Below are 13,335 nucleotides of genomic sequence, written 5' to 3'. Positions count from 1 at the left end.
TATCCGTAAATGTAAATTTATGGGAAGGACACCCAGCTTTTCTGTTTTCATTCTTTAGTTCAAACATTATATTTCTACCATTCAGAATTCTTTGAAACAGAAAGCATTCACAACTATTTTTTCTTGTGTTGAGTCCAATGTTTTTATGTCAATATATTTTGAATGTTTATAATTTTTCTCCCCATGCTCTGTATGTATCTCTTCTTTTTTTCGTTTTTTTACTGATTGTGTTGTTCTACCACCACAGCGTTATAGATGTAAAATGTGGTTTCTCTGTTATTGTAATTGTCATACTTTAAATAAAGATACTGTATTTTAAAAGCATCTTCCACTACTGTGTCGCACAAAAGTGACGCGATATTGTTTGTCCGTAAACCAGATATGGCGGTGCTACTGCGAGCGATACGTGCAGGAAGGGCATTTCGGGGTCTCTGCAGCGGTAACTATCCTGTGTTCCGCTTATGCACAATTAAAACAGAACTCTTCAGAAATAATTAATATGCTGTGCGTTGTTTTGGTGCGTAGTCGAAAGATAATGCTAGCCAACTCGACCGAGTCACTTTAGGTGACAGTCAAGGACAGAATTAGCTTACGTAAACATTGTTGTGTTCCGATGCTGACATACCCTGGCATAATTTGTAAGGTGTACCATTCTCTAAAAACCCACAAGTGATCAGATATAACATTTATTTTATATTGTAATGGCATTCAAATTAAACGGTAAAGCATTACAGAATACAACAATCTAATTAACCCTTTCATGCACAAATAATGATAACCTGCATCAAGATTTTTTTTCAAATGGTTTTATTAGGCATGGGGGGAAAAAATAACGGCAGTGGACGGCAACACACATAAGGGTCCATTATTGTGGTTGATGCACAACTGGGACATTAAGATTATTTAATATAAGAGAAAACAACATTTGAATAGCTGTCTACTCTAGTAACCCCTGTCCCCGAAAGGGTTGGAAGAAACAGCACAAAATAAAATGTTCCCTGTTTATGAAAAATAAAATAAAAAATCAGTGAAACAGCGAAGCCGTGAAAGATGAACAGTGTTATAGCGAGGGATTACTATAGTGACAGGCAGAAAAATCTAACATTCTTTCTCTGGATGGTAAAATATACGTACAATCAGCCTGTGTATCATTTCAGTAGTCATACTCTGTAAAATATTTTTCTTTGCTGGTTCCCCATGAGATTTTGTAACATTGAACAGGTACCTTGACTCAACAAAGCAATAGGGTCCTAAAAAAAACAGTAATAAAACAAGTTATGAAATAAGTCTTACATGCTGCACATCTAGTGATGTCTTAATATAAACGTAAAACAATTTCAAGCAAAATGTAATCTCTCTCAATGCACCAGAGAGAGATCTTGCATTGGAGAGACCAAGAATCGGTACGCTGTTCTCCCTATCAAATCTGGCACTCCAAACAGGTATCAGGTGTCGGTCGGGAGTATTAGCGTGTGTAGCCAATGTTCGTAGAACCCATCGTGCATAAACAAGCAATGAAATGAGCACCATCGATGATATCTGTGAAATGAATGCATTGACTGGCATGAGCGCCACTTGACTGTGAGTATGACTGAGTGCTACACTTCATTAATAAATCCACGGGAACCGAACTTATACAGTCGAACCGAACCATTTAAACAGGTTTCGAGAGCTGTTCCACCCCTAGTGTATATGCACGCGTGTGAGTGCCCAAACTCACACGGCGGCGAGTAAAAGCTAGTTCCATGTTAACCATTGCGGCTCGCAGAAGGCTGCTCCGACGACATGCTGACATCCATGGTAACTCTCCCTGGCTCTGCCTCATCACAGCATCGTTTGTCAAGTGGGTTAATTGTCACCTCCAGCGCTCTTTTGACACTTTGGAAAAAGAAAGTGTCTTATGTTTTTTGACTCTCTCTCCGTGACATGGCATGTAAAAGTTGTTCTAAACAAGTGATGTATAGTCTGGCGGGCGGCGGCAAGAGAAGTCTGAAAAGCCTGGCATCCCACCAGGCTGATGCACTACCGGAAACCCTGAATTATATGTGTCATTGTGGTGTACATTTTGCCAAATATTACATTGCTCATAAGGTCGTGGTCAGGTCTCCTTGAAATAAATCCCTTGTAGTCAATTGACAGTGTTGTCCTTGCAGTTGTGGTGGCACCAACATCAAACCTTCAGCATACCAGTCTCAAAAGAGTCTTCAGCTGTACTCATCTAAGGCTTCAGGACGAATCCACATCAAACAAATACACACACTCCCCTGGTCAAGATCCAGCAACAGCTTCACAAGGAGACTCAGCAGCTAACCCATTTGCAGATGAGTCCACCAGAGGGAGACATAGGTCAGTACTGCAACAGCTAAAAATGTAAAGTATAGTACTGTATTCATGAAAAACATGTTGTAGGATGGAGTTAAGTTTAAATTATTTTATTATTATTGTTATTAATTTTGCTTAGGTTTATGGTAGGTCCCTGAGTTAAATTGAATGTTTCCCTGTTTGTGTGCAAGTTACCAGGATCAGGGTGGAGAGCAAGATGAGGAGTATGAAACAGAGGAGCAGGTTCAAGCTAAAATCCTAAATGCTGCTTTGGAATTTGTCCCACAGCACGGCTGGACCTTGGAGGCCATGGCAGCTGGGGCTGAGGTGAGATGCAATCAACTGACAAATGCGGATGTGTTTTAACTTTGAACAGTTTGGATTTAATTCCTGAAAATGGAGGGTCAATATTTGGGACGGAATTAGGCTGAACGTTTTCACTGGTCTGTTGCAGTCACTAAAATGAAGAGTGGACAGTGAGCCTTTAGAACATAGGTGTCAAACCCAGGTCCTGGAGGGCCGCTGTCCTCCCTGTTGCAACACACCTGATTCAAATGATCAGATCATCAGCAAGCTCTGCGCAAGCCTGACATTGAACCTGTTCATTTGAATCAGGTGTGTTGCAACAGGGAGACTTGAAAAACATGCAGGACAGTGGCCCTCCAGGACCTGAGTTTGACACCTATGCTTTAGAACATGAATGGTTCGCTGGGAGTGAATAAGTGAATAAATGTGAATTTCCCATAAAATATCATTCAAACTATAAAAGTCAAGGTAGGGACAGATGGGACAAAGATGATCATCACCTCTCAATTTGACTACTTTTTTGTGCATTTTGCAATTAATATTTTAATAGCCTGCTATGATGAGTGAAAATGAGATTCCAGTTTACTTTGTCTGAGCTAAAATGAAGTGACATGAAGTGAGCTTTTTAGTTAAAAAAATGGAACCTTTGACAAGATAGGGCCTGTAAACCAGAGGTCCCCAACCTTTTTTGCCCCACGGACCGGTTTCATGTCAGACAATATTTTCAGGGACCGGCCTTTAAGGCCGGATAGATACAACAAAATGCATGAAAAATACGACTCACCATCGCCGCTTATTATGCAGAGTAGGCTTGGTGTGTGTGAATCTCCCATTGAGGTAAATCCGTATTTGAAATAGGACTCCTGATACTGTCTATTAAATGTAGCCTTTTCTTTCTTGAAAGTCATAGGCTCCTCTTCTGTCTCCTGGCTGGGCCTTTTCCCCTTCCCGAAAAAAAAATTCAAAGTGGTTTGTTTTTTATTCATTTTGCTAGCTCCTGGGTTTCATTTCCGATCACGTTGCAGAGAAGCGCACATTCACCTGCGTCAAGAGTGACATACTGTAGACTGATATAATAGAGAATCATGTAATTTTTCAAAACAAAACATCTTTCAGATTCTGAAATGAATAAAATGGAAGGAATGTAAGGTATTTATTCTTTCTGTGCGGCCTGGCACCAAATGACCTGCGAACCGGTAGCCCAGCGGTTGGCGACCCCTGCTCTTAAACCATTAAAAAGGGTGCATGACTGTCATGGAAGGAGCAAGTTGCCACAAAACAGAGAAGAAAAAAAAGAGTGTCAATATTCTGAGAAGCTGTCTCACCTCCATTCACTGTATTATTATTATTTTTTTAATATGGTACATGAAGAATGTCTTTTTTAAAATGTAAACTCTGGATAGAGACATGCAGAAAAATCAGATGTTCTTTCTTTGCATGGTAAAATGTACAATCAGCCTGTATATCCTTTTAGTCCTCATACTTTTTAAAAAAATATGTTTGTTCATTGGTTACCCAGGAGATTTTACAAATGTAAAACGGGTACCTTGGCTCATCAAAGCAACACTCTCCTAAATAAAAGCCCCAGTTATGAAATAAATCTTACATGCTGCATTATAGACTGACCTTTTACATAAATACATTGGAATTTCGAGCAAACTGTAATCTCTTTCAATGCCCCAGAGATCTTGCATTGGAGAGACACAGACTCAGTACGCTGGTCTCGTTGTTCAGTCCTGGCACTTGGGTATAAGGTGCTACTCGCCAGATTCTTTCATCAACTGGCGGGTGTATCGAATGCTCCCAGAACCCACAGTGCATAAACTAGCAATGGAATTGTGTAAAAAGAGCACCATAGATGATAACTGTTAGCCGAATAATTGGCTAGCATTAGCGCGACTTGCCTGTTAGAACAACTGACTGCTACGTCTCATTGAAAAATCCATGTGAAATCGAACGTATACCGTTGAACTGAGCAGTTTAAATGGCTTTCAAAAGCCATGTTCAAGAAAAGCCCGGTTGCCCGCCAGGCTTGTAAAGCACTGGGGGAAACCCTGCGAATCGGCAGGTGCCTGGGTCTTACAGCCTTAAAACATGTTTGTGTGTTTGAACCCTCATATGCAATTAGAATTGGGTGTTACATCTGTGACGTTGCGGCGGCGTACACCGGCCGCACAACCAGCAGCAGACCTTCGGCCACTCGTAAAAAGTAGTAGCTGAACCCTGCACACTTTAAGTGGCTCTTCATTTTGCCTTGTGTGCGGCAGGCTAATAATGATTTGACAACATTCTGAATTGATCATGATGAACTGGACTGCTTGTAACGGTGTCTGTGTTGGTACTAGACATTAGGTTTGTCATCTGCTTCCACTGGTATGTTCGACAATGGAGCTGGAGACCTGGTCCTACATTTCATCGCTCACTGTAATTCACAATTGCGAGAGACACTCGCTGAACAACAAAAGCAGGTCCAGTTGGGCCAAGCAGAGTAGGTGCATGCAACCACACACACACACACACACACACACACACACATCTACAATGCTGTCCAAATGTAAATGTAATAATATACTGGAGGGTTAAATTTGATGACTCTCTTGCAGACCAAAGAAAACTGCTGACTTTCTGAGGGATGCTGTGGAGGCTCGACTGAGGATGCACATCCCCTACATAGAAACATGGCCTCAGGTAAAGTGTGCATCGTGACGTCCCACAGCATATAATAAGCCAGGTCAATATCAGGGATGGCAATTTTCCGCGGATATGCGGAAATACGCCGTTTTATTTCTTAAATTGATCATTTTTGTGAATCGTCTAAATCCTTTGAGAAAATTTTAGGGGGGGTCAGGTACATTATCGTCAAGTTTTCACGAGCTCTCCCGATCAGTCTTTCCATCTTCCGATTGTAAACAGCCCTGCGATTGGACGTGTATGATGTCTTACTTGTTGTGATTGGTCGCCCCGTCCAGGCCACGCCCCTTTCCGCTTTTTTCATCACTAGCCATTGCCATCCCTGCAATATGCTCAGCATCAGAATTTTGGACCAAAGTAAAACGACTCAGATTCTTGACTTAGCTGCTCTGTCCTTAGGCAATGAGCATTCTGCTCCTGCCTTACAACATCCCTAAAAGTCTGGAACACCTTGCCACCCTAGTGGATGACATCTGGTACTATGCTGGAGACAGATCTACAGATGTGAGTTGGCCTGATCTTCTTCATCCTTTTTTACCTGGATATTCCACCTTGCTCCCCCGTCGTTAGGTCTAGACCAGGGGTGGGCAAACTACGGCCCGCGGGCCGGATCCGGCCCGTTGGTCTTTTTAATCCGGCCCGCCGAAGATTGGTGCACAATTAAGGTTTGATTGCATTCATTTCGTTTGGACTTGTAATGACAGGTATTTCAACACCAGGTGGCGCAGTTACTTCAAGTTGCAGAGCACAGGGAGGGAGGGGAAGACGAAGAAAGAGGGAGAGAGTAATGACCATGGAAGGGAAAGTATGTATCTGTATATGTATCTGATTAAACGAAGCGGGTAACAAAGTACGAAACATTCAGGAGACGCCTGGAGTCGGAAAGACTCAAATCTACGAGACTTTGAAAAACAAGGAAGCGATTCTTACTCAGTCCGATTCTGGCAATTTCCATGCTCAGAGTGAATTGCTTGTGGCTCGAGTAAATGAACATTTCCTAGAATGGTTTGATTGTTATCATGTTAAAAACTTTCCACAAACTGGACCGCTAATAAGAGTCGGAGAGCAGTCAAATGTGTAGAGCGTGAACAACAGGGGGCTCAGTACACATCCTTGAGGAGAACCGGTGCTGAGTGTGATGGTGGAGGAGAATGTTACATTATGACTGGCATACAAAGACATTGTGCTATCTTCTTTATTTTCTATTTCTATTTCTAACTTTTGGCCCGGCCCTCCACAATATTTTCTGCTTCTCATTTGGCCCCCCCGGGAAAATAATTGCCCACCCCTGGTCTAGACTTTACATCGATAGAAGCTGCTGGATTGGATCGGCCAATATTTTTTTTCCTGATATGCTCATTTTGTGATCAGCCGCAATGTCTTTAATTCAACGATGGCTCAATGACGTCATTGATTGGTTCTGTGAACCAAGACAGTCCATACTGATTGTTTCCCAAATGAACATTTATCTGCGCCGGACCCCTGCAAATGAATTGTGGCCGCTGCTACGAACAGATTTTGGCGCTCCCTGTCAGCATGTAACTGTTGCATTACTCAGTGGCATAGCCAGAAATGTTTCATTGGGCTACCCAGGGTGAACCCATGACTCAAATACGGATGGCTATAAATTCATACCTGGACTGTTCAACCGTGGCCCTCGGGGAGTTCTGTTAGAGGTGCTTCAGGAGTATGGCGTATTGAGTCCCCTAATACGTACGTTAGGTCCCTGTACCACCGATGTCAGAGTTTAGTCCACACTGCCAGCAGTAAGTGGGATTTTTTTTCAGTGAGGGTATGACTTCGCGAAGACTGCCCTTTGTCTCCAATTCCGTTCATAACCTTCATTGACAGCATTTCAAGGTGCAGCCGAGGCGTTGATGGGTTCTGGTTTGATGGCCCAAGTATTGCATCTCTGCTTTTTGCAGATGATGTGGTACTATTGGCTTCTTCAAGCAGGGCTCTCCAACTCTCACTGGAGCGTTTCACAGCCAAGTGTGAAGCGGTTGGGATGAAAATCAGCACCTCCAAATCTGAAACAATGGTCCTCAGTCGGAAAAGGGTGGAGTGCCCTCTCCAGGTCGGTGATGAGATCCTGCCCCAAGCAGAAGAGTTTCATTATCTTGGGGTATTGTTCACGATTGAGGGCAGGAGGGAGCGGGAGATCGACAGGTGGATCGGTGCAGCGTCTGCTGTGATTTAGACTCCAAATCGGACTGCCGTTGTGGAGAAGGATCTGAGCTGAAAGGCGAAGCCTTCGATTTACCGGTCGATCTACGTTCCTCCTCTCACCTAAGCTCACGAGCTATGGGTCTGATCGAAAGAACAAGATCCCGGGTACAAGCGGCTAAAATTAGTTTCCTCCGCATGGTGTCCGGGCACTCTCTTGAAGATAGGGTGAGAAGCCCAGTCATCCAGGAGTGACTCAAGAGTTGAGCCGTTACCCCTCCACGTTGAGAGGAGCCAGATGAAGCCATCTGAAGCCATCTGATTCGGATGGCTCCTGGACGCCTCCCTGTTGAGGTGTTTCAGGCATGTCCCACCAGCAGGAGGCGTGACCCAGGACATGCTGGAGAGACGATGTCTCTCGTCTGGCCTGGGAAATGCTCTGTGGCACTGAAGGAGTTAATTGCCAAGCTGAGGCACGATTTTTCTATTTCAGCCCCGATCTTAAAAACTGTAAACTATCAACATTTTTGCCCGCTATGACTTGAGCCTCTATCCCACTGAACAACAGGGGTTTGCAATTGATTGCTATTGAACTGAATGTGGATTTTTTGGGGGTGGGCGAGGTCAAGGTTTATTCAAGGTCACAAACGATCGCAGACCTTTGCAAATAGTTATTCCTGCTGAAAATAACGCAAACACTTCCACTTTGCCGCTCACTGCACTATGGGCTTTCCCAACTTTTGCCATTTTGTGCCACTGTTCGGAAAAGCCCCTCTTAAAAAGATATTTTGCTCCATCTTGTCAATTATCATCAATTATTTATGTATTTTTGTTCTAACTCACTGATTGGCGATCCCGATAGTGTAAAGCTAAAGTGACTGTACGTCTTCACCCTTCACCACAAGAAAAGCACTTTACCTGACTGTTCGGTGGCTCTTAACCATAAACTATGATCTCCGAATATCTTAAATCAGGGGTGCCCAAACTAAGATCTACCTTTCGATCAACTAACCTCACGGGATCTACCCTTACCGGCACGCGCGTGCGCACACACGCACACACACACACACACACGCCATGATGAGAAACAGCCTGAAACTGAGGCATGCGATGCACTTTTGCAGCCTGTTAACTATCGTAGCTCACACGTACCGTTTTAAAGTGCTTCCCTGGGCCCTCCTAGATTCCTATTCTTTGCCCGTGCCCTCGGTGAATCGTACAAGAAGCAAACTCTGAATGAGAATAATGTCGATAAAAGATAGCGCGCAACAGCTCTGATCACAAGCTGCAATTGCAGACTGCTGAGCGCAAACAACTTCCGGTGACGTCATCACGCGCCCCCATGAATTCAAGATTTACCTGCTTTATTTAATTTTTTTAATATTTATTTTGTGAAAAGGAGACTGATAGGATGATTATGGTGCAGCGTACATTAACACAAAAAAAAAATATTACTAACATGTACAAAGACACGCGAATGGTTGTTTGCTTTTTTTCTCCTTGACACTCTTCGGATCTACTTGGGACCTGTTTTAGATCTACCGGTAGATCAGGATCGACGTAATGGGCACCCCTGTCTTAAATAGTTCAGCTACAGTCGAGTTTGTTTTGAGACTGTGTGCCAATTTCAATTGTCTCCCATTTCCATCTGTTTAGATGAATTGGTACAGTAAAAGAGCAGCACTGACTGGCATCTATAACACCACTGAGCTCGTGATGCTTCAGGATTCCTCCCCAGACTTCCAGGACACTTGGAACTTCCTTGACAACCGCATTCAAGATATAGTCAACATGGCATCTTCTGCCAAACAGGTATATCGGGTTACAGTGGGGTCTTCAAAAGCCTCAAAACCGTTGAATTTATGAATTTGAAAATATTAAAAGTGTTGAACGAGTCGTGAATGTTGATTTCTGGCTCTTAAATTTAATGCTTTATGTCAGTGCTCTAGGCTGCGCCCAAATTCACAGCGTGGCGGCCACTGAAAAGAATTGGAGGTTGTTGACGTGCAACCACCTGAAGTCTGCTCTGTTTTTAAAAAAACAAGCGTATGCACCACTGGCTGGGTCCCATTCACATGAATGAGAGCCGCAGACGAGGCTCCCTCGGCTGTCACGAGGCTCGATAGCCGTGGCCCGCCCCCGGGGCGACAGCTTTGCGCGGCTGCTGGGGGCCTCGGACGAGTGTCGTAACAACCGAGCTGTGCTTTTTTCCTTTTTAACTGTACTTTTTTAATCGCCATTAGATGACAGTACATTGTGACTTGTTCTCGCGACTTTTCACCTCTTGTTAGTTCTGACAGGCCAATTAGTTGGCAGAGGGAATATAAACAAGAGCGCGGCTGTTTGGGGCCTTGCCTTTATTTAAAAATATATGTGCACGTTTTCATTCAGATTCAGAAAACTTTATTTATCCCCATGGGGTAATTTGGACTTAACAGGCACGCTCTGCACAAGAAACATGAAAAACAATGACGAACATGGGATACAGTGCGAAGGGCCTGTCGGTACTCGCCGTATGTACAGCGCCCCGAGATCTTAGTTGAGAAAGTAAACACTAGGGAAGAAGAGGGGGAAAAAACATGCTCGAACTATTCACTTCTGAGGATAATTTAAGTCTTGGAGGGAAAAAAATCCCTGCACGTCAAAAGCATATGACAGTTACAACAAGTCACAAGACTTGACACACCTGATTCAAATGAACAGGTTCAATGTCAGGCTTGCGCAGAGCTTGCTGATGATCTGATCATTTGAATCAGGTGTGTTGCAACAGGGAGACTTGGAAAACATGCAGGGCAGCGGCCCTCCAGGACCTGAGTTTGACACCTATGATCTAGGGTATACCCGGCAGCAAATGTCCCGAGGGGCAAGCAGCAGGCTCCCCACTGCCTGCTCTTCTCGTCGAGAAAATGTTGTCGATTGCATCAAGAGACCAGCCAACCAATTCCATGGTTTGTTTTTAGGATGAAAATACGGCGGAGGCTAGGAAAAGACAGCACAAGGACAGCACATAGACTGAGTGGCGAGCAAGGGGGGGGACAGGAGCAGAGCAAAAAAGCGTCCGCCTTCGTCAAGAGCCAAGCAGAAAAGTCAATGTGTGCAATGTGATTGTTGAAATTTGACTGCCAAGCAAATCATTTTGTGAGTGATTTATTCTTTGAATTATTAATATTAACATATATAAAATATTTCCTTGCACAGTCAGTTATGATGTTCCTGGCAGAATTTTAAAAATACAAAAATCCAGATGAATTCTTCAGGAGGTGAATTTCAATAGGTTTTCGCTCTGTGAATGTGATGTGGTCAAAAAGTTTGGTGCAGCTAACTTAAGACAAAGCGGTGGACGCACAAGTACAACCAGTACAAAAATTTAGTCTAGATGAGGGTTGGACGATGACTTGAAATTTTAATCATGTTTTTGACTTCTCTCGATCTTGAAATTGTTATAATCTAATAAAAACAAGTAATGTTTTTAAAAGCTGATTTTTAAAAAAAAAAAATTAATTGTGTGGTGCGTTTACAAGTACCATGAATGCACCATGTTGCTTGCGTGGCAAGGATGTAGCACATGTCATGCTGCCGTCCCCAAGCATCCTTTAAGCTCTTTGAGACCCCTGTTGCTGTTTACTGTAAAACTAAACACACAACAAGATTTGCACACATGTATTTGAATGCAAAACATGCTTCATTTTTAAAACATCGCGAATGCTGAAGTAGAGGACCCCAATCAAATGTGAAATTTGCATTGACTTTAGAAGTGATATTCCTTCAAATAATGAATATTCACACACAAATACCATGGAAAGACATTAACACTCGTAAGTTAACACTAGGCAAAGGCACAAATTCCTCCCAATCTATGAAAAAAGGGTTTCTACAAAAAAAAAAGTTAGAGTGGAAGAGTGAGAACCCTGTCTCACCAGACCATAGTTTCTGACTGAACAGTTGGACTCAAATTAACAAACATTTTCCGAAATACTTCAGATGAATCCACAGGATGACGCTCATTCGACAGAACAGTCAAAGTTGTGCATAGAATGCTTTGTGCAGTGGTGTGCACTCAAGAAAAAAAAAATAATAATTATATGACCGTATGTATGTGGGAGTCCACTGTATACATATCATATAACTGTGAAAGAATTCCTTTCTAGTTTAGAAAAGAAATTCTTTCAGCCAGCCAAATAAATATGTAAGGCTCAGCAGAGAGAAAAACACAATTCATTCACATATTAGTTGTAACTAGTATGTTATTGGTTCTTCAGGTGCAGTCAACAGGCACAGCAGTGGTGCAAGGACTCATGGGGGCTGCTGTAACCGTAAGTCTTCTGAGATGCTTACCATTTGTATAGAACACACACACACAAAAATCACACCAGCAGTCAGTTTTCAAATCAATTTTAAGAGAGGATTTTTCACGAAGTGTAATTGTAATGGCGTTTAATCACAATTGTTCTTGTTTTGCTTGTGCCCGCAGCTGAAGAATCTCACCGGGATAAACCAGAGACGATGATTCAAAACGACTTGACTGAACAGATCCCAACCCTCTTCATTGAACACGAAATGGAAATTATATATTCAAATATATTTATTCGATATGGCCTGGGATCTGTGCATTTCTTGGTCATTTGCAGGGCAAGAACTTTTGTCGTTTTGTTCGACTAGCCAATATTAACTCTTCTGTTCTGACCATTTGTCTTCAAATATGCAAATACTGAGTATTCAAAACTGGTTTTATGTTTGTCAATTTTTCTTTTTTAAAAGTTCTTGACGGTTGTCAGATTGAAAATATTTGAATAAGAAAAAGTGGATTTTCATTACCAAGTCTTTGAGCGCTTAATCCTTTTTCCCCTTTATAAATCTGCTTGTATAATCCCTTACATTTCATTCTGGCAATCAGCAGCACAATAAAAATAAAACTCACCGAATTTTGACACAGTCTGGTCTTTGCATTTATGTCTTTTGATCGCTACACTTAATAATATAAATGCAACCCTGTTGCTTTTGCTCTTTTTTTCCATGAGCCCACTGAAAGATCTCCTCAAAGAAGATAAGACTTTTTCCAACAAAGTACAAACAGCCAACGTATTGTGTAACAAAATGCAGGCGTATACAAATGAGTCTTAGGTTGGATTTGAAACATATCAACTGAGGTAGTTGCTCTAATTTCCATGAGTCGGGCATTAGAGAGCACTAGAGCCCGAATAGAAAACGCTTCATAACCTGCGGACTTCTTTTGGGCTCTCTGAATCACTAAAAGAACGAAGCGTTCGGGGTGGAACATACGGTGTCACTAAATCAACAAGTTAGCAAGGTGCTAAGCCGTGTACTATTTTATAAGTAAGTAGCAAAATCTTGAAATCGCATCTTAAATTAACCAGAAGCCAATGCAAGTTGGCTAGTAAAGGGGTGATGTGATCAAACCTCCCGCGATCAATTTGGGCTACCGGTTAGGCACCCCTGGTTTAACCTATTTCTAAATTGTAATCCCATTCATTGACTGCAGAGGGAAGTCATACGACGTCCATAATTCACATTTAGGTTCACCCTAAAATCATTTGATATACATTGTCTTGAAGTGCTCAGGGAATCTGATTCTCTATTTTCAAAAGCAAGCTTGTATCATCTGCCAACTGAAGCCACACTTTTTGATTCAACACATTCAGCACCTTAATATGAACATTCATGATTAAAATAGAAAACATTTCAGCCACTAGAATGAACAGAAGTGGTCAACTGCCACAACCCTGGGGTATGTTTTTTTTTAAATCTAAAATCTTACACAGGTACCATTACCTAAAGTTATGGAACTATTCACAAAGAGCATAGTAAAAGTGAATGGATGCTAAACTGAAT

The 13,335-nt window shown here is 42.3% G+C and overlaps 1 protein-coding gene across 2 annotated transcripts; it reads left to right on the top strand.

Annotated features, from left to right (window-relative positions):
* The first annotated feature begins 319 nt into the window (after positions 1–319).
* coq9 (coenzyme Q9 homolog (S. cerevisiae)) lies at positions 320–12,413 on the top strand. Of its 2 annotated transcripts, XM_086109764.1 has the most exons (9): positions 320–439; positions 2,154–2,346; positions 2,514–2,649; positions 4,974–5,116; positions 5,232–5,316; positions 5,719–5,823; positions 9,142–9,297; positions 11,745–11,798; positions 11,957–12,413. In XM_086109764.1, the coding sequence occupies exons 1-9, from the start codon at positions 382–384 to the stop codon at positions 11,990–11,992; spliced, it is 966 nt and encodes a 321-aa protein (XP_085965890.1). In that variant the 5' UTR covers positions 320–381; the 3' UTR covers positions 11,993–12,413. The 2 variants fall into 2 exon arrangements, 1 of the variants encoding a protein (XP_085965890.1); XR_015100766.1 differs by lacking the exons at positions 11,745–11,798; positions 11,957–12,413 and adding an exon at positions 7,245–7,396 and having other exon boundaries at positions 9,142–9,280.
* Positions 12,414–13,335: the final 922 nt, after the last annotated feature.

Source organism: Hippocampus guttulatus, chromosome 4 (assembly GCF_054856545.1).
Source record: "Hippocampus guttulatus isolate MCC_2025c chromosome 4, RoL_Hgut_1.0, whole genome shotgun sequence".
Taxonomy (NCBI): domain Eukaryota; kingdom Metazoa; phylum Chordata; class Actinopteri; order Syngnathiformes; family Syngnathidae; genus Hippocampus; species Hippocampus guttulatus.
Note: the sequence above shows the minus strand (reverse complement) of the source record. Positions and strands in the feature narration are given on the sequence as shown.